The sequence below is a fragment of the Lepisma saccharinum genome, chromosome 24 (assembly GCF_977018435.1).
Source record: "Lepisma saccharinum chromosome 24, izLepSacc3.1, whole genome shotgun sequence".
NCBI lineage: Eukaryota > Metazoa > Arthropoda > Insecta > Zygentoma > Lepismatidae > Lepisma > Lepisma saccharinum.
This window is the reverse complement of record NC_139252.1, coordinates 47,753,675-47,780,624: the sequence shown is the minus strand read 5'-3', so window position 1 is coordinate 47,780,624 and position 26,950 is coordinate 47,753,675. Positions and strand designations below refer to the sequence as shown.

The 26,950-nt window shown below is 36.3% G+C and overlaps 1 protein-coding gene across 6 annotated transcripts in view; it reads left to right on the top strand.

Annotated features, from left to right (window-relative positions):
- The window catches only part of wake (ankyrin repeat and fibronectin type III domain containing protein wide awake), a 727,887-nt gene extending 701,168 nt beyond the window's left edge, over positions 1-26,719 (top strand). For all 6 annotated transcript variants that reach the window (XM_083110519.1, XM_083110521.1, XM_083110522.1 and 3 more), the window contains 7 exons: positions 4,285-4,417; positions 6,253-6,366; positions 8,801-9,013; positions 11,435-11,601; positions 13,372-13,575; positions 15,592-15,847; positions 20,341-26,719. In XM_083110519.1, the coding sequence (XP_082966645.1) occupies positions 4,285-4,417; positions 6,253-6,366; positions 8,801-9,013; positions 11,435-11,601; positions 13,372-13,575; positions 15,592-15,847; positions 20,341-21,528 (2,275 nt within the window). In that variant the 3' untranslated portion in view covers positions 21,529-26,719. The remainder of the gene's footprint in view (positions 1-4,284; positions 4,418-6,252; positions 6,367-8,800; positions 9,014-11,434; positions 11,602-13,371; positions 13,576-15,591; positions 15,848-20,340) is intronic.
- The last annotated feature ends 231 nt before the right edge of the window (positions 26,720-26,950 follow it).

Here is a 26,950-nt window from a genome sequence, read left to right as displayed (position 1 = left end):
TAGAATAAAGCGAGAAGTTAACCGCACGTTTAGAAGTAAAAAAAAGAGATTTCTTGAAAAGCAAAATTAACGAAATTGAAACAAACAGCAAAAATAAAAATATCAGAGATTTATATAAAGGTGTAAATGAATTTAGAAAGGGGTGGCAACCTAAAGTAAACTTGATAAAAGATAAAGACGGTGATTTTCTTGCTGACCCAAGCGATATTCTAAATAGATGGAAGAACTACTTTAATGACCTTTTAAATGTCCATGTAGGAGATAAATCAGAAGTGAATGAAGTACACACAGCAGAACCTTTAGTTCCAGAACCTAACCTGACTGAAGTTAAAGATGCTATTAAAAGGCTAAAGAATAACAAAGCACCTGGCATTGATTTAATACCAGCTGAGTTAATTAAATATGGTGGAAATTCATTAATATGTCAAATTCATAAATTAATTTGTTTAATATGGTATAAAGAAGAAATCCCTCAACAGTGGAAAGAATCCATAATTGTTCCTGTGTTTAAAAAAGGTGATAAAATGAACTGCAATAATTACCGTGGAATTTCTCTACTCTCAACAACATATAAAATATTATCTAACATTCTTTTAACAAGACTAACCCCATATGCTAATGAAATTATAGGTGATTATCAATGTGGATTTAAACGTAACAGATCAACTACAGATCAAATTTTTCACATCAGACAGACACTTGAAAAAAAGTGGGAATATAATCAAAATGTCCATCAGCTATTCATTGATTTCAAAAAAGCATATGATTCAGTCAAAAGAGATAAATTATATAATATATTAGTAGAGTTTGGAATACCTAAGAAGCTTGTTAGTATGATAAAAATATGCACCAGTGAAACAAAGTAAAATTCGTGTAGGTATTAATATGTCTGACAAATTTACAATTCATGATGGGTTAAAACAAGGAGATGCATTATCTCCATTGCTCTTTAATTTTGCCTTAGAATATGCTGTTAGGAAGGTAAAAGAAACTAAAGAAGGACTAAAATTAAATGGTGTGACTCAGTTGTTAGCATATGCAGATGATGTAGACTTACTGGGGGATGATGTAAATACAATTAAGAATAATGCTAAAATATTTTTCAAAACTGCTAAAGAGATAGGTTTGGAAGTTAACAAAGAGAAAACTAAATATATGCTTACAGGCCGAAACCAAATGTTAGGTAATCATCAAAATCTAATTATTGATAACAACTCGTTTGAACCAGTTTCCAAATTCAAATACTTAGGAGTAATATTAACAGATGAAAATGATATTAAAGAGGAAATAAAAAGTAGGCTTAATTCAGGAAATGCATGTTACTTCTCTCTTCATAAACTTTTGTCTTCTCGTTTAATATCTAAGAAACTAAAAGTTAAAATATACAAAACAGTAATTTTGCCTGTGGTATTATATGGATGTGAAACTTGGTCCCTTACATTGAAAGAGGAACATAAATTGAGAGTATTTGAAAATAAGATCCTTAGGAAAATCTTTGGACCTAAAAGGGATGAGGAGACAGGTGAGTGGAGAAGGTTACATAATTTAGAACTACATAATTTGTATTCATGTCCAGATATTATTAGAATAATTAAATCAAGAAGACTTAGGTGGGCAGGCCATGTGGCACGAATGGGAGAGGAAAGAGGAGTTTGCAGGATTCTTGTTGGGAAACCTGATGGTAAGAGACCTGTAGGAAGGCCAAGACGAAGATGGAGGGACAACGTTGAGATGGACCTAAGGGAAATCGGTAGGGAGGGAAAAGAGTATATAGAACTTGCTCAAGATAGGGAAAGATGGAAGGCCTGTGTTGCTGCAGCCATGAACCTTCGGGTTTAAGAAGGCTAGAGAGTTAGTTAGTTAGTTAGTTAGTATCAATGTGTAGTGTGATGTTTGCTCAAAAGATGGCATTAATGAAATGAATGCTAGCATCAACAGGCAGGACACAGAAGTCTACTAAACAATGTGCACATGAGATAGACATTAGCAGAACAGCAATTATACATTCTAGGAACAGCATAATGGAAAGTTTCCACCCCAAGATTATTACATGCACTGAATGAAGATGAGTCCACACCAGGTGCCAAGGCCCGATAAATTGTCTTTTTTTTTTTCCACATGTGCATGTGGATTTTCTGGAGCACAGTACACACAAGTCAAACTGCTTCATCAGACCATACCGTTTCCCCCCACAATACTGCTCTCCTATAGTGGAACCACAAGCAAAAAAGCCTGCGCAGACCCACGACTCCTGTGCACCATACTGCCACATGGAGGGGAGGGTCAGAGTGGATGGGAAGGTGCGCGGAGACTTTTCGTTAAAGATTCTTTTGTTTGTGGTCGCTCTATAGAACGACAACCAGGCTTCCACCATTTTCTTTGACTGCCTATCGCATGGTGATGCTAGCATTCATTTCATTAATGTCATATTTTGAGCAAACATCATACTACACATTGCTACCATAATTTAATTCAACTTCGAAAAGTAATACTGAGATAACATCTCTTAAAGTGTGCATACATTTTTTTGGAACCCCTGTATATTACGTATAATTCTGCTGGGTTTTTCTGCCAAGTACTGACATGCTGCATTTTTCACCTCCAACTGGGTTCACACGGTTGTTGCCCTAAGGTGTAAATCAGGGATGCATAAATTGTTTCATTTGCAGAGCGAGTGAGGTCGATTTTAAGTATTGGTTGTGGGCCATATCACATTTTACTTACATTAAATATACTGCCTCAGAATATATTTTGAATTTCTTAAAGTATACGACAGACCACATAAATGGGGTGGATGTAGTCTGTGGGCCACAGTTTGGGTGACCCTGTTTAAATGAGTTGAATGGATCTATGAAACAAGTATAAAGTGTAAATCACCAACCCTGAGACCTTCTGTAAACAAACGGTCTCACCGATTCGATGTATCACTCCGCGTCAGCTGATTCATGACCGCAATCATCTGCTGTTACACTCATAGTTCGCCGCACCTATTCATTTTATATAAGAGCCTCTGAATGTGAGAACCCGCTCTCAAAACATCAGACGAATATGCAGCCGCATACATTGTTACTCTCCCGGTCATTCTCTCTTTCATAACCCTTAAAACTGCAGACACTGACACACCACTCCACTGGGATACCAACTTAACCACTTCATTTACTGGCTTCTCGGGATACCACTGACAGAACGTTACATAAATATTGAGTAGAATCTGTTTCTCACCCCTTTTCAAAGGCTGTCCTTGCTGGTGTTTTGAAAACAAGCTCGGAGAACACGGAGACCTTCTCGCACGCATAGAACTCGGCATGTTATTTTTCTAAGGATAAGTCAGACAATATTACCAAGTTGCACTACTTCCTTGCTGTTCACATGATTATTTTTAGAAAATAACCAATGTTATAAAATATCATTATGTACACAAATCTCTAAGCTCATTGAAAGTTACAATGCATATTACTACAAAATGTTCACACTTATCTTGCCTTGCCATGTCACCAAGTTATTTTACGAAGTGCACTATATTTGGCAGAACAAAAATCGTTATTAGGATGCTTGTCAAAGTTTCCAACCGCAATAAACTTACCAACTTTCTTTGTCTTGTCTTGATCATCATCATGAATATATTTACTGGACTTTAAGCAATGCATATGGCTGTTTATGCCCATTATATATTTTATTTACATAAGATACAATTTACATAAAATCTACAAACAAATTTCAAATACACTCCTATCTATATCATCCTTGGAAATATACATTACTATGTTATATTATTTTGTCTAAAAAAATGCAAGTAAAATATATTCAATTCCCATGCAAGAAAGAAGCCAAATTTATGGGAAATGATTACTGGTGCAAAGAGTTAACCATAAAGGTGAAGCAATAAGTAAAAAAAGAAAGAGCATTGGGTTTAAAGTGAGACGTCATTTGCGGCAGCGTATCCCACACTACAAATTGGCCATTGTTTTACCTTACGTAATGAATCCTGTAACAACGCTGGACTTTCGTGTGGATTATTTTACTTCTATAAGTTTGCAATGCTTTCTGCATGCAGGTGGTTTTGTTTACAGAAGGTCTCAGGGTTTGTGATTTGAACTTAGTTATCAGAGTTTTTTTCAGATACAGATTCCACAGTGCCCATCCTGACTTCAGTTTTTTTTTTAAATTGTTTGTCTTGTAAAAGAGTGTCATACTTATCTTATCTTATTCTAGTTTGTGAAATAAGTCTTTGTGCAAATAATACTGTACATTATTATTATTATTATTTTTTTGCATGTTTTGCAGGGGAGTATTTTTGGCCTGCTTGCTGTACCATGAAGACAAAGTTCTTGTCACCAATGAAGAGTTTCTGCCTGTGATTGAGGTTGATGAAACGTATCCTAGTTCAATAAACAATGACTTTCACTGGCTTATGAAGGTAAGCCTCTGTTTCCTTACATGAAATAATGCTTAATTTCAATGTTGTTAAGTGTACAATGCCTATGCTATTTGTACCTCTCCATACACAATCTTGATCCTATTGAGTGAGTTTCCAAGTGAAGTACGTAGAATAACACTTTGATGTTCACTTCAGTTTAGAATAATCTGAAATCTCTCTGGCACCAATCCAGGGCAGAGTCCACGGTAGAATTCTTGTAGAACCCTGCCCTTGGATTAAGGACAAATTGATGGCTGAATACTGATTTGTCGTATCTCCTCTTTTTGTCTGAAGTGAGTTGGTGGCATTATCGTGTTCTGTACATGTTAATGCATCACGTTCTGAAGTGAGATATCTGGCTGTCAAGTGGTGTGAACTATGAACATTTGCGCAAATTGTGTAATGTATTCAAAATACAACTTCAATCAGCTCTACTGAAGAGTTAGTGCAGATGGACATACGACAAAACAGTATTCAGCTGGCAAAATGTCTTGTTTTAGAGCAGACAATGTGTTGGGTGAACACAGCATAGGCAGATACATGTATAGTTGACTTTCTCTACATTCATAACATTAATCTCGTTGGCCCCCGTGGCGGAGTGGTTAACACATCGCACTACGATGCTAGGGGTCCCTGCTTCGAATCCTGGCCTGGGCATGTATGTTTGTGAGTGTGTATTCATCAATTTCATCATGCCATCACTCATCTCCATCTTCGTAAATTTGCCAAAAGTGGCCCAAAAAGCGAAGTAAAATAAAGCAAATCAAAATAACAAAAAATGACATTCATCTAGTTTTTATACAGACCACTATAGTGAATGATCAGGGTGACTACTCACCGGGAATTCCAGGAATTATGCCTGAATTATTGGCTCTGGGAATTATGGGTGAATTTCTCCCCGTAGACGTGAAAAATTGCAACTTTTATTAATCCAAATCTCATTGAATTTATTACATATTTTTTAATGCCCTGAGGCAAGTTTTTCACAGTTTAGCATTTATTTTTATCAAGGAAGGAAAATAAAAGAAAGCTGTGAGGAAAATAAAACTTAATTCTTTCAATCCTGCAGAACAATCTATCTGACATACGGAATATTATTGCAAGATAGGATATCTTGAAGTTGATTAGGTGAATTTGAAGTTCTTAATGCAATTAACAATTTTTCGTAGATTACTGTACCCTGTAACATTTGTGACTTGTGTTTGTAGATATGCATTTCTAGTTTGAATAAACTGCAACCTTATACCTTATTATTTATTAGCCCAATTGAATTGAATAAGAAATTTTGGATACATTGGAATCACACAGACCCTTAAAGTATTAATATATTTGTGGGGGGGGGGGGAGATGAGAGGCGGTAATACGTAAGGTTCAAATATTTTTGGAAAATTAGCCTTGAAAAACAGGAATTATACTTGAATTTTATCATGGTCCTAGAGTGGCCATGCTGATGATATAATTCCTAGACCTGGCCTGGTACATGTGTGGCTGACCTCCATGGTAGAGTGGTTAAGGCTCCTTGGACCTTTGGTCAAAGGAAGGGCAGCTTTTTCTGAATTTTCATTTTCTTTAAAAAAAAAAAAAAAAAAAAAAAAACTCTATCATATTCTACAATCTGCTTAGAATTCCTTCTAGAGCATTCATGTAAATCTTCATGTGGTTTGCTTTCACTGTTGCCTAGATATTCTCAATAGTTTCGTAACTATGTAAGTCTCTTTGCATCCGCAGAGAAGAATTATCTCCACTCGATTGTCTGTCGTCAGTGCCATGCCTCTCGTGTAATCAGAAAATAATACAGTCACTCTAATCTATTTGTGTATTGCTTTACTTAACAGGTCGCTTGCACATGGGATGATGTTAAATCTCTACGCCAAGATATGGAAAAAAGTCTGAGCTCTTCAACCGTCCAGTTTCGTATCCGGCTTCTTCAGGCAGCAGCACAAATGCAGGTGAGTGCATCTGTAGGGTTGTGCAACAATCGTCAGAGATTTCATTTGTTGGTTACAGGGTTGAGTAAGGCTATAGAGTAATAATTCCTATGTATGATTTTTTAGCTATCCATGTTCTGTTATCGTTACACTACCCCTAGACTTCGTACATGTTAACAGAAATACAGGGTGTCCCACTCATAAGGGGCCCCGGAAAAAGTGTTATAAAAATCTTAATAAAAGAGGATATGGAACCAAATTTGTACATGACATACCTTTATGGTTGAGAAATGAAGGTGCATTACAAGAAGTGCTGGAAGTGACCTCCCCCCACCTGTATACACAGTTCAACATGGCGCTGCATGTTCGTGAATGTTGCTGCCAGAGTATTCGGTGCGACTGCCTGGATTTCACGGCGGATGTTCTCACGTAACTCATCGATGGTGCGTGGTTTGTTCTTGTACACAACCTTTAAGGTGTGTGTGCAAGAGTTACGAGTTACGTGAGAACATCCGCCGTGAAATCCAGGCAGTCACGCCGATACTCTGGCAGCAACATTCACGAACATGCAGCGCCGTGTTGAACTGTGTATACAGGTGGGGGGAGGTCACTTCCAGCACTTCTTGTAATGCACCTTCATTTCTCAACCATAAAGGTATCGATGGTGCGTGGTTTGTTCTTGTACACAACCTTTAAGGTGTGTGTGCAAGAGTTACGAGTTACGTGAGAACATCCGCCGTGAAATCCAGGCAGTCACGCCGATACTCTGGCAGCAACATTCACGAACATGCAGCGCCGTGTTGAACTGTGTATACAGGTGGGGGGAGGTCACTTCCAGCACTTCTTGTAATGCACCTTCATTTCTCAACCATAAAGGTATGTCATGTACAAATTTGGTTCCATATCCTCTTTTATTAAGATTTTTATAACACTTTTTCGGGGCCCCTTACGAGTGGAACACCCTGTATAACTATTGCACCACGTGCTGTACTCTCAATCGGGGGTCCTTCATTTGCAATTTTAAATGTGAAGAGCTCTCTGTCCAAATATGGTATCTTGGACTTCTTTAAAAATACTTTTGTAGATACAGAATCGAATTAAAATGTAATAAGTTAAATAAGTACAAAGTACTAAATTTCCTTTAAAAACACAATTCAAAGTTCTCCCCCTCTCAGTTAGCATTTGAGTTCCCTTATACCCTATTGGTTAGTGCTCTTGCTTTTGTTACAAGCCTCTGGTGCTCTCTGGTGTTGAACCAGCATCGTGAAGACAATTTGGAAGCTATTTGAAAGCAATACTAACAGACTCAGGTCGTGAAAGAAAGAAGGAAAAATAAACAGCTTGATGCACTGTCATGCATGCAAAGGGATATGTTGTGCCATTTACTTTAATTTTTAAGTGTGTTAGACTCAGCTAAACTTTTAACTGACGCCAGTGAAACCATTTTCAAAATCTCCTTCCATTTCATAAAACCATTACGAAAATCAAAAATCTGAAAAATTTTATCTTCTTAGAATTTCTTCTGGAACATTCACATGAATCTCCATGTGGTTAGCTTTTACTGTGGTCTAGGTATTCACAATAGAGTAATACAGTGTCCGAAAAGTATTTCCCTGATTACAAACTTTATTCATATCCGCTATATGTAAGGTAGAGATGTAAAAGTGGTGCCAAAATGTTGGAAAACTAACCAAGTTTTTTTTGTTGCAGGTTTCAGTAACGTGGCTGTAGTGTAGCAGTGTCAGTGCCCAGGAAACCAGAAATGTTCACAAATCAGGAAAAAGCTCAGTGTGTCCTCTGGTATCACGAGATCCGGTCACCAATAACAGTGCAGAGGAACTTTCAAACAACGTATGGAAAGATGCCACCTGATGGCAAGAGCATTAAGTCCATACGTTGTTTGAAAGTTCCTCTGCACTGTTATTGGTGACCGGATCTCGTGATACCAGAGGACACACTGAGCTTTTTCCTGATTTGTGAACATTTCTGGTTTCCTGGGCACTGACACTGCTACACTAAAGCCACGTTACTGAAACCTGCAACAAAAAAACTTGGTTAGTTTTCCATTTTGGCACCACTTTCACATCTCTACCTTACATATAGCGGATATGAATAAAGTTTGTAATCAGGGAAAGACTTTTCGGTCACCCTGTATATTTTATAGTTTATATAAAGCTCGGATGTCTAACAAACAAAACAAGGGGCATTTTCTTTTGGTAATATGTTCACAATGCTTGCACAATATTTATATTATTTAAAAGCCCATGGTAACAAAGTGATGGGTAGATGGGTATCCATGTCACTGGTAAGGAAAATGTTAATAACTGGAGAGAATTTCTTCACAAGTTTATACAACATTAGAAAAAACATACAAAGATGTAAGGAAACACTATGCTTCATCTTAATTTTTATAAATACTTGAATCAACATTAACCCAGTATTGTAACTTCCCCAGAGTGCATTGGGTATCCAAGACTTGGGCCAGTTGTATCACAAGCCTCTCCGGGACATACAGGGTACGGTGGTCATCACAACCATCAACTACATTAAGTCGCCAAAGTCCGTGTCCATTCTCAACTCCAAGTGGCTACCACTCAACAAGGTTCAGAGGAAGGTCCCGCTGCACGAAGACACTACGGTGGGCGACATCCTCATGTCAAGCATTCAGGTAAGTTTTCTATCTCCCGTACTTACATAGGGCTACAAGTGAGTCAAATGCACTGGAACTCTGTTCTGGCAAATCAGTTTGGTGCTGGAACTCAGTTCCTGCTGTGACATTGGAAATGCCTGCTTTGTTACATTAATTCTTGTAAACAGATAAAGAGGGAAATAGAAAGTTCTTTAAATTTGTCTCCTGTCTGTGGGCAGTCCGGAAATTTAGGAAGAATGATATATTTCAGTCAGTGCTATTAGTTTAAGATGCAAGTGAGAACAAATTTCCTGAAATGACGGACGTGATAGATATTGTGTTTATATATTACTTTGGATGTAATAATAATAATAATAATAATAGTCAACCTCACTTCCACATAGTACACCCTGGACTGCAGACTAACGAGGCTCTGGTGACTGGCCCCGTGGCCAGTATAATTTTGTTTGCGTTGTCCTGTGTTTTGTCCTTATTTGTGCTGAGTGCTCCTTTACAGCCTCAGATTTTAACGAAAGTCAGAAGATTTTAATATTTTATGATTTTAGTTCTGCAACATTAGAGTTACTATGTGTAACGATAAGGGGCTGGACCCCAAATAATGTGATGGGTGCAAAATAGCCTTAGTGCTGACGCACCCAAAATTTTAAATTCAAATTCAAACAATAATAATAAAAATCAGTGCTTTATTTTCTGGTGGTATGCAACAGTACATGAACATGGACATAAAACATTTTATTTTAACGAAATAAAATATTTATAGTAGTTCTCATGATGAACACAATACCAAATAGTAACAACAACAAACCATCTTGAAGAGAACTAAAACCTTTCTTCCCAGAAAAAAACACTAATAATAAAATACCATTCTTATATTAATATGCCTTTATTATTGTTGTTGTAATCATCATTAGTAGTAGCAGTGGCGTACGCAAGGGGGGGGGGGGGTTACCGGGTTTAAACCCCCCCCCCTTGAGCTTTTGAAATATTATGGAAAATGCTGTAGAAAAAAATTAAAAATGGCTAATTTATCACAGTCAAAGGTCTGCGACAGTAATAATAATAATAATAATAATAATAATTTGAATTATTATTCCCATGCAGCATGAAGAAAAACACAACATTCCAAACACAATACAAGCAGCCGCAAAGTTCAATTTTGCATTTTGTTTTTGCAAAAAATCACGCAGTGACTTTCGCGAGAATTCTGAAAATTCCTTGCTTCGTCGCTGTGTGCCAGCCATATTGCAAACGTTCTTCCCGGTACTGATTTCGCATCCCCTTGTGAACTCTCAAGTGATGCTGAGTCTACATCCACATCATTAAATAATGTTGAAGTGCTTTGTGAATCACCTAGAAGTGATAAATATGTTGGAATGTCTATAAACGTACTTTTCAACGAAAACATAGACTCAGTGGAATTTAGCAACATTTATTCTCGCGCCTCATCATCCTGGGTGAGTTCCATAGGTAAAGGTAATTTAAATTCCCCCGTGCATATAGCACCGTGCCATGAAGGCACACGTAGTGGTGTGGTGGGCCCCACACATTCTCGATCTCGGCCACTTTGCAGGTGATGTGATCAGCACCATGCTCCTGCAGTCTTTATCCCCCAGGATTGCTCTCAGGTACCCATTGATATTAGGCTGGGTGCGGAGACAAGGCTGGATAAATTCCAACCAATTCCGGGAATCGAACCCGGATATCCCACGAAGTTGTCAGACTAGACCAGCGCGGCTCCTTGAATGAGTTTCATATTTCGATTATTTCAATAAATTGAATATATTTGCTTATTTTCATGGATTTTCTTCACACTTAAAATGTCTCACTTATCATATACAAATAACCGTTGACTAGACAATTATTTTGAAACAAAAGAAATGTAATTTTGTTCTATTACTTTCATAAATAGCAGCTGCATTAGTAGTAATTATTAATAGTAATTAAACTAATTAATTAATTATAAGAATTATGAATTAATTTATTATTATTAATTAATTAAAGTATAATAAAACAATGGTAATGCGAATTTGTAGAATGTTTTTGAAATAACACCCCCCTTGATGAAATCCTGCGTACGCTACTGAGTAGTAGTAGTACTGGCTGTTTAAGTTTAAAAGTGTTTTGAAAGCAGTGGTTGTCTACTCGGTATGCCATCTGACTTCCACGCTAGAGACCCAGGTTTCATTCCTGTGCTGATCTTAGTGGCTCTGTGGCTCACCCAACCTCAAATCATGGTTTGGGGGGGGTAAAGGCAGCCAGAGCATTGCGTTATTAATTTCCGAGGGAAAGAGTCCCCTTTATACTAAGATATAATGTCTAAGAGGACAATGTTGAATTAGAAACGACATAATTTTCAGAGAAACTGCTACAGAACTGTCAATTTAACAACTGTTTTGGCATTATTTTAAGTTTAAAAGTGTTTAATGTTGTTATTCACAGGAGCAGATAACGTATCATCAGGTGAGCAGCATTCGTTTGAGCCGAGGGCTCTACCTCGGGTACCTGAAGATGAGAAGTTCTGTGGAGTTACTGCAGGTGGTTGTCCCAACGAAAACTCCGAACGTCTTGCCACACTGCAAAATAAGGGACAACCCGCACGTTTCTTCGTAAGTAAACTGCTCTGTACCGTACTTGCTAGTTCATGCATTTTTTAATCTGGAGCAAATGTATATTTCTATCAGATGGGTTAAAAGGAAGGAAATTTTGTAAAATGAGCAACAAATAAGGTCAAAAATACAATAATTTTTTTTAACTTTCCATACTCTGATTTAGAATTTTAGAGAATAGTATCCTTCAACAAATACATCTCAACGTGGAAATGTAATACTATTATTCATGATAAATATTGTCATGTAGTGTACAAAAGCAGATTTTTTTAAAAAAATAGTCTCCATTAATGAAATAGTGCTTTACATAAAACATAATTTTTAAGTGCACAACGAAATCTTTTTGTATCAAAGTACTAAAAGTAGTATTTGCAATAATATAGTGCAATTTATTACAAATATCCCATGAGCTTAATGACCCAGCCATCAATCTAATGCAACTTGTTCTTTAACTTAACATTTTCATAACATGTTCCTAGAAACAAAGAAGAAAGCATCCATGTAAAAATTCTAGTTTCCCCTGATGCCACGCTAGGTTTGGCTCTTCATGCTCCATATAGGAAACTCTACCTTTTGACCTTACGAAAACCATTGAACATAAATATAAAACAATTAAATGTATCCTGAAAAATTCCCTGCAACAAACCTTATTTATTGTACAGGGTAATTCAAAATTAATGGTGCAACTTTACACAGTTATTATGACGTTACTATTTATGATAGAAAATCAGAAAAGGCCTCAATATAAAGAAGAACTCTAGAAGTTTTACTCACATGACTCACATTACAAAGATTCAACATGGAAACCATGTGTAATGCGGTGCAGATAGAAACGATAATCGTGTACATGCTATGCATGAGACAGCAAGTCATTGTCCAAGACACTAACAATTCACAGTTGTAACTTGGAAAATCTTTCAGAAGGATGAAACATGTGCATTACTACCAAAGTGCTTGTGGAAATGTCTTTGCACCATTGTGAGTAAATCAGTTTTTGATAGCTCCAGCACACAATACACCTTCTACTGGTCACTGGCCATTTTGCAACACTGGCGATCCTGGTGGAACAGCAGCAAAGCAGCATAAGCCCACTTAGTGAGAAGAAAACTTCCAGAGTTTTTCTTTATATTGAGGCCTTGTTTGATTTTCTATCATAAATAGGTACGTCATAATAATTGTGTAATGTTGCACCATTCATTTTGAATTACCCTGTATATATTTATTATACGTCCCCTCCAATCTATATGACTTATAAAAGAAATGAAAGACCAATGTAGGCATGCAAGTAAAACAAAACAGGAGTCTGACAACTTTAAATTTTCCAGGAATTTTGATATTTTTCACAAAATTTCAGTTTTCATAAAAAAAATGGACTTGTATTTTCCTTCACCAAGGGAAACTCTTCCTTTGTGTGGCAACACTGCCTCTGCCAAGCATGGGACACAAACAGAAAGGAAGAACCAGCGTTCTCCTGCCAATGCTGTTTCCAGTTTCCAGAGGTAGAACTGACCATGCAGGCTGTGTTTTTTTAAATAGCCAGCCATCCACTTTTCTTCAGCTCCCTTGCCCTCCCCATGTACAATTGGGGAGGAAACTTGGTTGACAGAATGATTCTTGACATACATAAACCAGCAAATTCAGCTTTAAAAGCTGTAGTTTGCATAATATATAATGAGTAATTTCCCATACAGTAAAGCTAAATTTATAAAAAAATGGAGAATATGCCACTGTTAGTGCTGATGGCATCCCTTTTATTATTTTCTCCTCCAGAGAGGAGTGGGAGTGGCTCAAGATGCTGGGATCCCGTCACAAATCGTCCAGCTCCCTGGAGACAATCAGCTCAGCCATAAGCGAGGATGAGGCGCTTCAGGAACCATCAGAGCAGCAGCAGGTTTTTGTGAAGCTTGTGGCTGCCACGGCCAGACGACTCTTCTCGTACATGGAAGTTACCAGCGAGGAAGCTGCAAGCCATAGGTGAGATTCTCGAAAGATAGGGGTTGCTGAACATTTTACTGCTGTTTTTAAGGTGCGCCATAACACAATATCCAGGAAGAAACATAATTCTCAGGGTTGGACCAATGAAATTTCCACCAATACCGATAACATACTGACTGCAATGGGGAAGATTTTTTTGTTGTTTCAATCCACTTTATGCAGAGATAGGCTAATCGACACTGGTCCTACAGTGTACAGTGAGATCTATATCACTATGTCTCCATCTAGTATCAAATCCGGGACCCCTTGATTACAAGGCTTATAATCAAGAGGTGCTGGGTTCGATCCGACAGAAGCACATTGCACAGCAGTTTTGATCCCACTTTAAACTGTAGGACCGGTCCCGATTAGCCTATCTGAGCATCAACAACATATTAATATTCTACATATTTATCTTATCCTCAGTATTTATTGTATCCTTAAATAATATACTTGAAAATTCGCATGCAATGAAAGTGAGAAAGTAGACAAGCAGTAACCTTGAGAAAATGTGATGGCATCTGATTGTAACCAAATCTTTGTTCAAAAATGTTGTCTATCTTGAGGTAAAGTTCATCTTTTTTTTAGTCACATGGACGCTAGTGTATGGATTCCATTGCAAAGTAACTCAGTCATTACAATCCAGAAGTGTCTGTGAGCACACAGCACAGGGAATAAAAGGACTGATGGAAAATGGAATATTGCATACATGGGGCAGGTAGGTGGGCAGTTGTTGAAAAGAAATCTGGATACCCCACAATAAAGAGAATATTTTCTTTTTGTATGAAGTTCTATTCAGGGAAACAACAGTTATTTGAGTTATGTCAAACCTCTGTTGTAATCTAGAGTACATTTTCCTTGCCACGTGACAGGTGCTAGCCTTCTTAAGACTCTTGATGTATGTCCTACGGAGAATGAAACCACACCTTCATTAACTTAATGTTTTCACTAATTTGATCCTGTTTTTGCTCATTTTCATCCAATTTATTATTCTTCCACCTTCCTTCTTCTTTCCATTCAAGTGTTTTCCCATACAGCACAAAACTCCAAGAGATATCCATAGGATATCCACAATGTTTAGATCATATTCACAGACATCTATTGGACTTTGCATTTCAGGATATCTATGGGATCTCCAATCCTGTATATATCCAGTATACATCTACAAATTATCTAGAAATTAAGTACTTAAGTAATATTTTCATAAGCGTCAGTCTGTTTACATCTCCCTCAAATTCTATTCTTTGCTCTTAACAAAGGACCCTTAAAAGCTTCTTGAAGGTATTTTGTTTGAAACAATGAATAGTTAAATTTATTGAACTACAGTAAAACCTCATTAATCTGGATCCAGATAAGCCAAGACTTCGCTTAATATGGACAGGCAAGAAAGAAAACAACAACAGAATGCAAGGCTTTAAATGTGGCTAGAAGTCAACAATCACATTTGTCATGGGTATCGCGTATGTACGCATTGTCGTATTGCTTTACATTTTACTGTACTGTATAGTGTATTTAGGTCTATGCCCTTTAAATACACACTGTTGCTATAAACGGAGTTTTAATGCACTTTCTACTGTTATTTTAGATTATTTCAATTAATTCGGACTTTCGTTAAACTGGTCAACTTATCCCCCCATTAGTCCAGATTAATGAGGTTTTACTGTATATAAAATAGCATAAGTTATAAAATTCTATGCTGTTCCTTCTTTCTTGTTCAAACAAAAATAATAATAATTCTTGAAGTTTTCCTGGCAGCGAATATTGAACAGGTTTTCTCGGGCAATCAGCCAGGTGATTATTATAAACTAATAATTTTAGGAGTAAAAATGTATCTTTCAGAGAGATTAACAATATACTTTTGCAACAGTAAATGTATCAAAGACGTTAAATATATTTAAAATACTTTTTTTCTGAAACATTAACTTGTTCCAAGTCAATGTAGCTTGCTTCTTTGTCTCATAACATTTGGTTCAAGGAAACAAATGAGAATATTCTGAGCAAAGGTTATAATTTCAGGTTATACGATGTGGAGGTAATTGACGTGAACCCTGAAGTTTCGTTCCTAATCATTGTCCCTCCACCCGAGTCTGCCTGCGCTGTTCCTGGCCAGCGAGATATTCTTCTGCAGCGAGATGACCTGATACATCTTCCGGTGCAGGTGTTCGAGATGATCCATCTGGGAACGTATCAGCGGGATTTCATCAGTCGCTACTCACGGCTCAGCTCCATCTTGGAAATGGACACGATAATAGCTCACCACTCTCACAGAGAGGTAACGCTTTCAAAGTTGAATTACAAGAGTTGATCACAAAAAATTCATATGTGCCAGAAAGAATGCAAAGTTTAATTCCTGTTCTTAAATGTCACCTTGTGTAGAGTTACTTTTTTCTTACAGTTTTACTCCTGAGAGGAATTGTGGGAAATGGTAAAAGTTATTGCCGAGTTTGTTTTTTAAGTCCACTTTATGCACAGAAAGGCTAATCAGGACTGGACCTACAGTTTAAAGTTTGATCCAAAACCCAGGAGAAAATGGTAAATACCCTATATTTTGAGCATCACATAATAAACATTAAGCAAATACACTTTTAAGATAGAGAAACAGAGAATAACAAGAAAATTTGAAAAAAAAATTGCTCCTTGGTTAAGTATGCTACTGTTAATTGTTATTATAAATTTCGGAATTTTGTCTTCAAGCACTCATTATTTTAACTTAATGTGTGTTTTTTTTCATATTATTTGCTAATATGTTTACTACTAATATATATTGTATATACCATATTGGCCTGAATACAAGCTGCCCCCAAATATAAGCCTAAAATTTGAGGGAGAGAGAATAAAAAAAAAAGATGATACCCGAATATAAGCAGAGGGAAGAAAAGAAAATTGGTCCCTTGAAAGATCTTCTCGTTGAAAGTGCATTGTTCAGTTTCGGTTCAGCAGCAACCAAACGTCGCACATTAGATTCGTCAAGTCCACATTTCCTTCCAGCCTCTCTGTTGCTTGTGGCTTTAGCGTAAAGAACAACTGCAAGTTTGAAACTTGCATCGTAACTACGCCTTATTCCAAGGCTTGATGATGCTTTCTTCTCCACACCATCGTTCATATTGGCGACAAACCTGTAGATCCACTTCAGTAGAAATGAATACCTGTATAAGCTTAGAGAAGAACGAACACAATCTTAATAAAATCAAAGAGTATGTTATCAAGAATGCCGACAGTTTTACTTACTATCCCAATTAGAACAACAATGCTATTGTTCCAGTTAGAAACAACAATGCTATTGTTGGATAACATTATGGTATCTACAATGCGGCCAGTTTCTACAATGCTATTGTTGCATTATCATTGTTTCAAAATCAGAAATCAGCACATTTTTAACAGCATATGACTTGACGAAATGTCATAATTTTTTTATGGTCGCGAATATAAGACTCATCCTAATTTTTCACAATTGAAATTTGGATAAAATGTCCGGCTTATATGCAGGCCAATATGGTATATTGTAATATATATTGTATTATTTACTGTGAATAATTATGTCCTACATTTTGACTTAAAGCACTACATTTGGTCATAGTGTGTGCAACTTTTATTTATAGCAACCTGTTACTTTTTGTTTATAGCAATCTGGTAAATCTAGGAATGAATGTTTCTTTGTGTGTGATGTAAAATTATCAGAATGCAATGCAAAACTTTCAGATGGCACATCATTCAAGCTTTCTTGCAAGTTGTGCCAGAATAACAGGTATTGCTTGACTTAACATTCTCACCACATGATGCACAAATTTTCTGGTGAATTTTACTATTTCTTTGACCCCCACACCACCTATACGCCTTCATGGCGTGGTGCTATGCACAGGGGAGCACTTTACCTTTTTTTATTTTTATTTTTAGTTTCAATTAGGGCTGAGACATTACCACTTTGAACCAATATCGATGCCGATACCTATCCCTACCAATCGTATATCGATGCTTGAAAATTGTACCAATTACAAATTGTTCACAATATTAAAATATATTCCACTGCAACTAGGTTTATGAATCAATTTATCAGTCTTGCTTTAAAATACATTCAAGAATTACATCAGTATATGAAAACAGCGGTCATTTGCATAATTTTCAAGATAATGCAGATGTCTACCAATCAAGAATGTCAAGAAAAAGGTCACGAAATCAACAGATTCGTCAAGAACGTCAATAAAAATTCAAGAAATTATGCTTGTGGTCAAGAATTTTTGCTATTTTTTTTTTTTACAGTATAGTGAATTTACATTGTTATATACCTGCACTGGGATTTCATAAAATTGAATATTTTGGAAATCTAAAATTGTATTGAGGTGTGGTTAAGATTTTTTCATAAGAATTACATTCTTGTATGTATATTAAAGAAATGTGGCCATTCCACATCCAGGATGAAGTGTAAAGCATTAATTTTTACATGCATTAATAATTATTAATTAATTTAATTAATTATAATTAAAGCAAGTGTAAATCTCTTGTTAAAGTACAGCTTCAATTTTAATCTTAACTGGCCTTGTGGTAGGTTTTTTCCATTCAATAAAAGTATATATTTTCTTAATTTCCAACTATACTTAAGTAGGGGGCGATTAAATAAATGTTAAAAAGGGGGAAAAGGTCAAGAATTTTGAATTTGTTATTTTTGTCGACACCCTGTAGTAAGACTGCGAAGGTGTGTGTGGCATTTGGGGACCGCACAAAATACCGAAACTCCAGAAAAGTATCAGCTGGCATTGGTAAATAAACCTAACTGATGCCCACACCCCCTATACGCCTTCATGGCATGGTGCTATGCACAGGGGAACACTTTTTTTTTTTTTTTTTTTTTTTTTTATATTTTCTTATATCAATATCACTTAAGTCAAAAATACACCCAAAAGTTAGTGCCAGTTTATTCACATAATAGCATGAAGCTTCCTTTCAGAGAAAAAAAATTAAACTCACCGTTGAGTGCTTGTACTGGAAATTAATTATAATTTTTCATCATGATTTCTAATTCACTGTAAAAAAAAATGTTGCTTCTTTAGACCTAGAAGACTAGATGTTAGAAACCTGAATCTATCTATCTTCTTCTATATATATAAAATTGGATGTATGTGTGTGTGTGTTTGTTTGTTCCGGTATAACTCTCGAACGCCTGAAGCAATGTCAACCAACTTGGTACATGTACGACTTACAATCTGGAAATAAATACTGTGGGGATAAGACACCCCTAGGGGATGGGGTGACATGTAAAAATAATCGAAAACTACCAATATTAGTGTGGCCACTGAGATGAATAGTGACACTCCCAATGCCGTTCAACTCCAAGTTCATTTTACACTATAGTTAGAATTCATTATTTTCCTGTCTAATACAAGATTGGGATAAATAAATACCTGGGCAATGCCGGGTAATCAGCAAGTATTTAATAAAGGAATCTAAAGTGCATGGGTGAAATGATAACTAAGAACTTAAAAGTATTATATGGCAGTCCAGGGTGCCTTGAAGATGACCTCAAGGTTAATCACATGAAAGAAAGGCAAGGGACTTCTTTGATGCTAAACAGGACAGATATGAAGGCTGAAGGCTTGCGATCTCTTAAAAGCACATCACAATTCATAAAACTGCCCTCTATTGTGACAATTTCCAAGTATCAGACCAACTCAAATGCAGTGGTGATGTTTAGGGTTTTGTGCCTATGCCAGTCCCATATACTGCAGAAAAGACATTTATAAAGGGTGTTTCATAAAGTGTGCAGTTTTTGAAAATGCAATAACTCAGTCAAAATTGCATGAAAGTTGACATTTTTATTTTTATTATTTTACACATTCACTACGATTTAATCATTGAAAAGTGTCCAGCATATGCCCTTATGCGATTTAAAAGTGAAAAATTATGTCCGGCATATTTCTTCGTTTCGTATGATCAGTTGCGTTGATCTCTTGCGTCAACTGAACCTTGTAAGGGTGCATATGAAGGTGTTCTTTCAGTATTCGTTGCACTGAGGATACCGACATCCCCAACTGTTGTGAACGATGGCGAAGTGACTTCGCAGGGCTAACATTCACACTGTCTTGCACTACTGCAATGTTTCCATCTGTGCGACGACTACGTTTTCGCCCAGGCGAATTTATGGTTGCAACTGACCCGGATATTTCGAATTTCTTCACCAACCTCCTAACTGTTGTTGCAGTGGGGGCAATGTTACGTCCGAAGATCGCGCGAAGATTATACGAACTGCCTGTGCATAAGACTCCCCTCCCCGTTTCTGTAATGTGTTTTCAAGATAATGACACGTTGCTCGATAGTGAACCGCTCCATGGCAACTAAACTGAACAAATGCCAACAAATTGCTCAAGTAATAATCGGAGTGATCAGAGATTACGAAAATGATAAGAACAGTGTTGCCAACCTTCAAACAAAAAAATGACAAGCGATTTAAAAACTGCGCACTTTATGAAACACCCTTTATGTATTCTCTCTCTCAGGAACCTGTGAAGCAAGGCCACTCATAACTCTAAAAGAGGAGAGAAAGCAAGTGGGTTGAGCAAAGCAGCACGTCACTTTCCGTCACCTTTATTGGTTGACCCCTCTTGACTTACTACTTGCACAGACACTTGTTTTCGTCTGCTTCTCCAGAGATTCATGGTCCATTGAGAAAGAGTTATTTCACAGAAGGAACATTTATAAATCACTTGTTTGTTTTTGTAATGAACACTGTTGTAACATGGATAATTGCAAAAAAAAAAATTCTGTACATTTTAGGCTTTTTCATCATCTGAAGTAGCAGCTGCCAAGGATAGACTTTCAAAGCTTCAAGACATCCAGACGCAAGTCAACCACACTTGGAAAGGAGCTCGTTGGATGATGGACATACTGAAGTTCGCTCGTGATAAGAATGCAGTTGTGGGGTTGTCAATGAAGGCTCTTCTTCCATATGGAGGTGAATCTCGTAGGAGCAGTGAAAGTGTGGGGTTGTCACCCCCGGGGGGTTTGAAGAGAAGCTTGCTGCAGTTACCACAAAGGGATCCGAAACTCGTGAAGTCTAGCACGGCAGAGTGTATAAAGAAGCACGGTAACGGTGCGGATCTAGTGTTTAGTGAGCAAAACAAAGTGGGTCGCGGGAGTTGGCCTGGGATTCTAGGAGAGCACAGTAGGAGCGAAATGACGCTTAACGAACCATCCGTTAGGTTACCTCCGTCACGAAGTGAAAATCACTTGCATGCGTGTCGAGTTTCCGTGGAAAGCCCGCGTAAAGGTAGCGCACCGGACACTTTGCAGTGCACCTTGAGGACCGGGCATTCGCAAAGCGATTCCAAGATCCCTCATTGTCACCAATCGAAAGAGAGTTCGAATCACGGCAGCTTCCAGGACCTGCACCGGCCGTACGGCAGCAACCTCAGCGTAGACCAACACTATCACTCGCAAACTTTCAGTCAAGGAAGCGACATTTCGTGCACAAGTACCCAGTCGATGACCTCGGAGCCGGATAAGTGTAAAGAAAATGCAAGTGCTAGTGCAAGTGGTATTAGTGAGTGTGATGTTTCGTGTGGACGTGGGAGCGAAAGCGAAGAGGCGGAAGGTAAGTGGAAACCCTGCGAGCCGGGAATACTCCAAGTTTATGCCGCCTACGATACTGGTCTTGCGAGCGGCACAAGCTTAAAACTTCACGTTACTCCACGCACAACAGCACGGGAAGTCATTGACCTTGTAGTGAAGCAACTCAATATGGCTGTGGTTTTGAAGGGAAAAGACGGACCCATCTATGGTAACGACAAACTCAAGAACTTCTGTCTAGTGGCAGTGATAGGAGCCCGGGAGCGTTGTCTTCGAGACGACTTTAAACCCCTCCATCTTCAGAATCCATGGAAGAAAGGAAGACTGTACGTTAGGATGAAGCATGACGTGCTGGCTGCCATAGAACAGAGCTCAAGACATTCCGCTTATCTATGAGGATGTTAGTAAGCACTTGCATGCTTCTCACTTGTTATTTTCGTTATACAGGGTGTTAAAAATTGCTGGTATAAAATTTGCCACATTAATAGAAAACAAAGAGATACCAATCATGCATTTGTACAAGGAGATTGCAAAGTGGAAGTCATATTATCAAGCAAATGCAGGCAATTCAATGAAATTCATCTTACTACCTTGTACAGTCTCGTTTCAGTTATAATTTCAAAGATCAAGGCTTTATTGTAGAAAGTTCCTGGTACCATTCTACATCGTATTATGCATTGTGCTTATGCAATGTACAGAAAGAGATTTTTTTTAATGAGTACCAAATTATGTATCTACACTAATACTAAAGTTCTTTTCAAATCTCTTGAGTCCAGCCAAAAAAGTATGTTACATCACCATGTGACTAACCTTCTCCTTTGTTTTGTCTACATAGAAATTTGAGTCTTCAGTGCTAAACAAGTGTGCACTAAAGCGTCATTGGCTGCCAAAACATCCAACTAAAATACAGTATGTTATAGTATGTTCCTTCCAAAAGTAAACAAGATAAACGAGGAGACAAAAAACAAACTATAAGCCAATGAGTGGCTTTTCAAAGTATAGTGAAAGAGTCAGTTTCCATTGTAATTTTTCAGCTGGTTTGCTAGACTAAAGCCTTGTACTTCTTTTCAAGTAGTTCCTCAATTGTCATCATAATAGCATGACAACATTATCGGACACGGAACTCTTGCAACAAAAGCAAGAATTAACACAATACTCAAGGAAGTGAGGTGGTCATTGAGCAAACTATTTCATTGAATTTGAGTCTCATAATCTCATAGATAGTGAGATACTGTAAAACAAGAACTTCATTTGCTGCAATATGATCTCCACTCGTGCAAAATAGGTTTGACACATCTTTTATAAGAAATGTTTGCATACGTTCATTGTTATAGATGCTGTAGAAATTGCACTACCCAACATACAAATGTTCAGCGATTTTTGTTTCTTGTTGGTGTAGTGTAGCATCGTTGTTGCATATGATCAAAGCATAACAGCAAAGATTTTTTGTCCTGCAAAAATAATATACAATGCTATTTCTAATGGAAAGGTGCAATATTTTGTTTTATAAAAGTGTTTTACAGAGATGGACCATGCTGTTTCACAGTAAAAATTAAAAAAGTACTATTAACGTTTGGCTGTGTGTGTGTAATTTTTTTTAGCTGTTACAAGTTATTTTTCTTGTGGATGCTTCACATGTTGCACATGAATGCATGTAAAATAATATTGAGAATAATTTTATAAATGTATTAGAAAAGTGATTAGCAGTTTTTAGATGAAGAAAGCTATTTTGAAGCACAGAATACAATTGAAATACATAGATATATTTATAAGTGGTTTGAAGAAAGAGATGACATGAAGAAAAAATTACTGATATTTTGAAATTGATTCCCATATTAATGTGGAAAATATTTTAATATTGATACCATAAAGAAGTTTAAAAATATATTACGATGTTGAAATATCTATATGAAGGTATAAGACAATGCAGGTAATTCAAATGGATGTTGATGATTTTGTTCCTGAAATGCATGTTAATGTTAGCCTTTAATTATTTCAATTAATTCTCATCATCAGTGTGTGATCTCCATATCAGTTATATATTTAATGTTTAAACAGAGTTGTTTTTTCATGTACAGAAAGAAGTTGTGAACACTTAATATTGTTTGATGCTATTTCTTCCAATGTCACACACTTTAAGCAAACCATATGAAAACATTCCAGGATATATGGGCATTCCTCAAATGTATATCTGCACATGGCTATATATTTTTATGAAAAATAATCAGTTCTAGATTTTTATGAAAACGATTTAAACATTCCATTTTGAATCTTGAATAACAACTTCTACAGGGTATCAAACACAACAATTGTATTATTGAGGTTTGAATTATCATAATTCCATTGTCTATATCGCATCTAGGTCATTTATGGGTGCCTGCATTGTCATTAGGGAAATGAACCCAAATCCAAAAAATATTATACATAATAATATACTGCCAGTATTATATATGAACATGCTACAACTTTTCACACGCATTCCATATACTTGACACAAACCAGAGATCTCGTATGTGCTCTGTATTGTATTATAAACATATAGAAGCATATTTTGTCAATGATTTAACTTGTTCACCGTAATGACATATTTGAACACCATGCACAGATAGTCACAAACACAATAGTTTTAGACCTCAATTTGATGCTGTCAGTTCTTGTAAAACTTTATTTCTCGCTCAATAAATACCTAAACTAAGGATAACTTTCTCAATATTAGTTTTCAGTTGTGAAACTTTCACGAACAATTTAGAATACTCCTTTAAAAGCACAATGAAGGTATAATTTTAGATATATTTGGCAGAAAAATGTTAAAACAAAAATGCAAATTTCGGGAAAAAAGCACCAAAAAAATCAAGGTCCTTAATTATTACACATCTCCCGTGCGTGTTTTCATTGCACGGTACAATGTGCATGGAGAACTTACCTTTATTGTACACCTTTATTGTACACGTTATTATATACCATACACCATAATGGCATCTGAGCAAGGACTGTGGCAGTACGTGGTAAATAAAATCAAAATGCAACCATGGGATCATTACCCTGCTGAAAATTTTGTCTACTGTTTTCAGTAGATCTATACGTGTTTTGAAACCTTTACTGTGTTCAGATTTCCAAACAGATATAAATAAAATTTGTTAATGATGAATGAAATGTAATACTTATAGCCATCATTTTAAGCTAAAACACTACATACATATTAAATATAATACTGAAGTTATTTTCACTTGTAATTTCTCTACTGTACTGTTTTCAGTAGATCTATAGGTGTTTTGAAACATCTACTGTGTTTAGATTTTCAAATAGATATAAAAAGAAATTGTAAATCAGGAGGAATGAAAAGTTATCTTTACAGTCCACATGTTGAGTTACATGCACTGTATACAACATTACATGTAATACTGAAGAGAATATTTCACTTGTATTTCTTCTACTGTACATGTACAGTAGGCCTACTGAAAACCTACTGAACTTGTTCAATAGGAAACCATTGAGTTTCAGTAGATTTCCGAGACACACAGTAGAGTACACTTGATAACAGTAGAAATTTCCAGCAGGGTATTATGGCACAGATCCAGTTATTTTGTACGGAAAATTATAACACATTTTTATGCATTTTAAAGAGGAAAATAACTTTTTTTAAAACAATTTTGTAACTTTGATTCATTTCCACTGTAAGAACATGGACCTGTATTTAACCTGCCCTGTGAAAGAAGTCTGCCAATATAATAGTTAAAATTGGCAAACATTTACTGCTTGAAATCATTAGTAGTAAGACAATATTCACATTTTTGTAACAAATTCTGTGAAGACATATGAATGTACAATTTTTGGCCTAAGCAATCTGAAAACAAACTGAAAAATCTTGAAGTATGATTTTTATCTTGTAGATACCACATCTACTATAAGTACATTGTGATTCACAAAATAAATCAAATGTGTTTAAAACTAAACCACCGCATGCATTCTGAAAATAAAAAGACATCATAACTTTTTTTGGGTTCATTTCCCTTGGTTTTGTGTATAACCTTATAATCAACATTAAGACGTTCCTCAAATAAACATAAATTTCAAACAAATCAAGAACAAAAGAACTACAATGTAATTTGTTTGTGATATCTGATACTGTAATGTTGCAATAATATATTGACTTGGTAAGAGAAAACTGTTTGATGAATGAAATGATAATTATAAATTTGTATGGTTGTTATTTTTAAGTCTGTTGAAAGCAACAATGGAGTGAAAGTTATTTATATGGAGTGCGCAAAGAAGAAAATAAAAGGCTGAGATTATGTAGGCATTCTCTTTTTTGAATATGAAGCTCAGGAAAAGTGACTCATTTGTTTCTGAACAATGACATTTTAAGTCAAAAGTAACGTTGCTCTCTTCACTGTATTGTTAAGTATACACAGGGTGTTTCAAAATTTAGGTGTACAGTAAACAAAAATTGAAGTTAATGCGCTTCATTAAAGCTGGTGTTGTGATGATACATAGACAAGGAACTAATTTTTAAAAATTCCTGCTGCATTGAAATACAAAAACTTTCATACGAAGTAGAATTAAATTCATGTAATCAATATTTTCCCAGTAGTAATTCTCAGGGATTTATATTTGCAAAATTGCCATGTAATTAGATAAAAAAAAACTAAAAAATGTATCAATTACATCAAGATGTTTATGAGGTATGGAATTACTTGCTTTTTTCAATACACACAACATACTGTGTGTAAACTGCACATCCACAATAGCTCAGTTGGTAAGAGCATCTGACTGACATGTGGGAGACTGGATTCAATTCCCAGGGTGGATATAAGGTCGGAATTTTTCTGGCCTTGTCCCCGCATAAAGTGGCTGCGGGGCTCACCCAGCCTTAAATCAATGGGGTTAAAGGCATCTGGGTGTGCTGATGAGATCACATCATCCCAACTATGGCTGAGATCAAGAATATGTTGAGCTCTACCTACAGATCATCCTATATGCCTTCATGGCATGTGTGCACCTTACCTTACAATATACTGGTATATACAATATACAGACTCTTACTGATTTGAATATGGACTAAGCACAAGACTAATTTCAGTTCATGTTAGTTCGCATTTTATTCTCATGGATTGCTTTCTAACTTAATTTTTGTGAAGTCCTTGTATGTATTTATTTCCCCATCCTTATTACAACAAATTCAACCTCCGAGCTCTCATTTATTTAAAGATCTTGCTAAGAATCATCACAACATCAATTCAACTATTTACAAAATCTTAAAAACACCCTGTATTGCAAATACTGTTTCTCAATAACCTGTCTGTAATGCTTCCAAGCAAATGTACAGTTCACTGTTGTTGCTTTTTTGTGTTTTGTTAGTTCAAAACTTGATATTTTAGTGATGACACCAACTATATATTTTTTAAAAAAATACGAGTAATGTGAAGTTCCAGGAAAAGATAGTAAAAGCCTGCCAAAACTGTTAACAATGTTCTTTATTTTCATAATGTTAATATCGCATGGTTTTTATTTTGTACTTAAGTTTATGTACATAACCTTGCAGAAATTATGCACATTAACTTGTACAGGTTCCTGCTGCTCATGTGCATGTGGGACAATAAATGTCCAACCAAAGTGAAGAACATTTTTTAGTTTCAGAAACCTACGAGTGTTGCACAATACATCATCCAGACAATACATCATGATATTGAAAAAATATCATCCAGACAATATTAACTAGTTGATATATCGTTACGATATTTTGGCGATATATATATTGTGCCGGCGATATATACAGGGTGTCTCACCTAACTCTGCGACCTCAAAAATTTTCGAAATG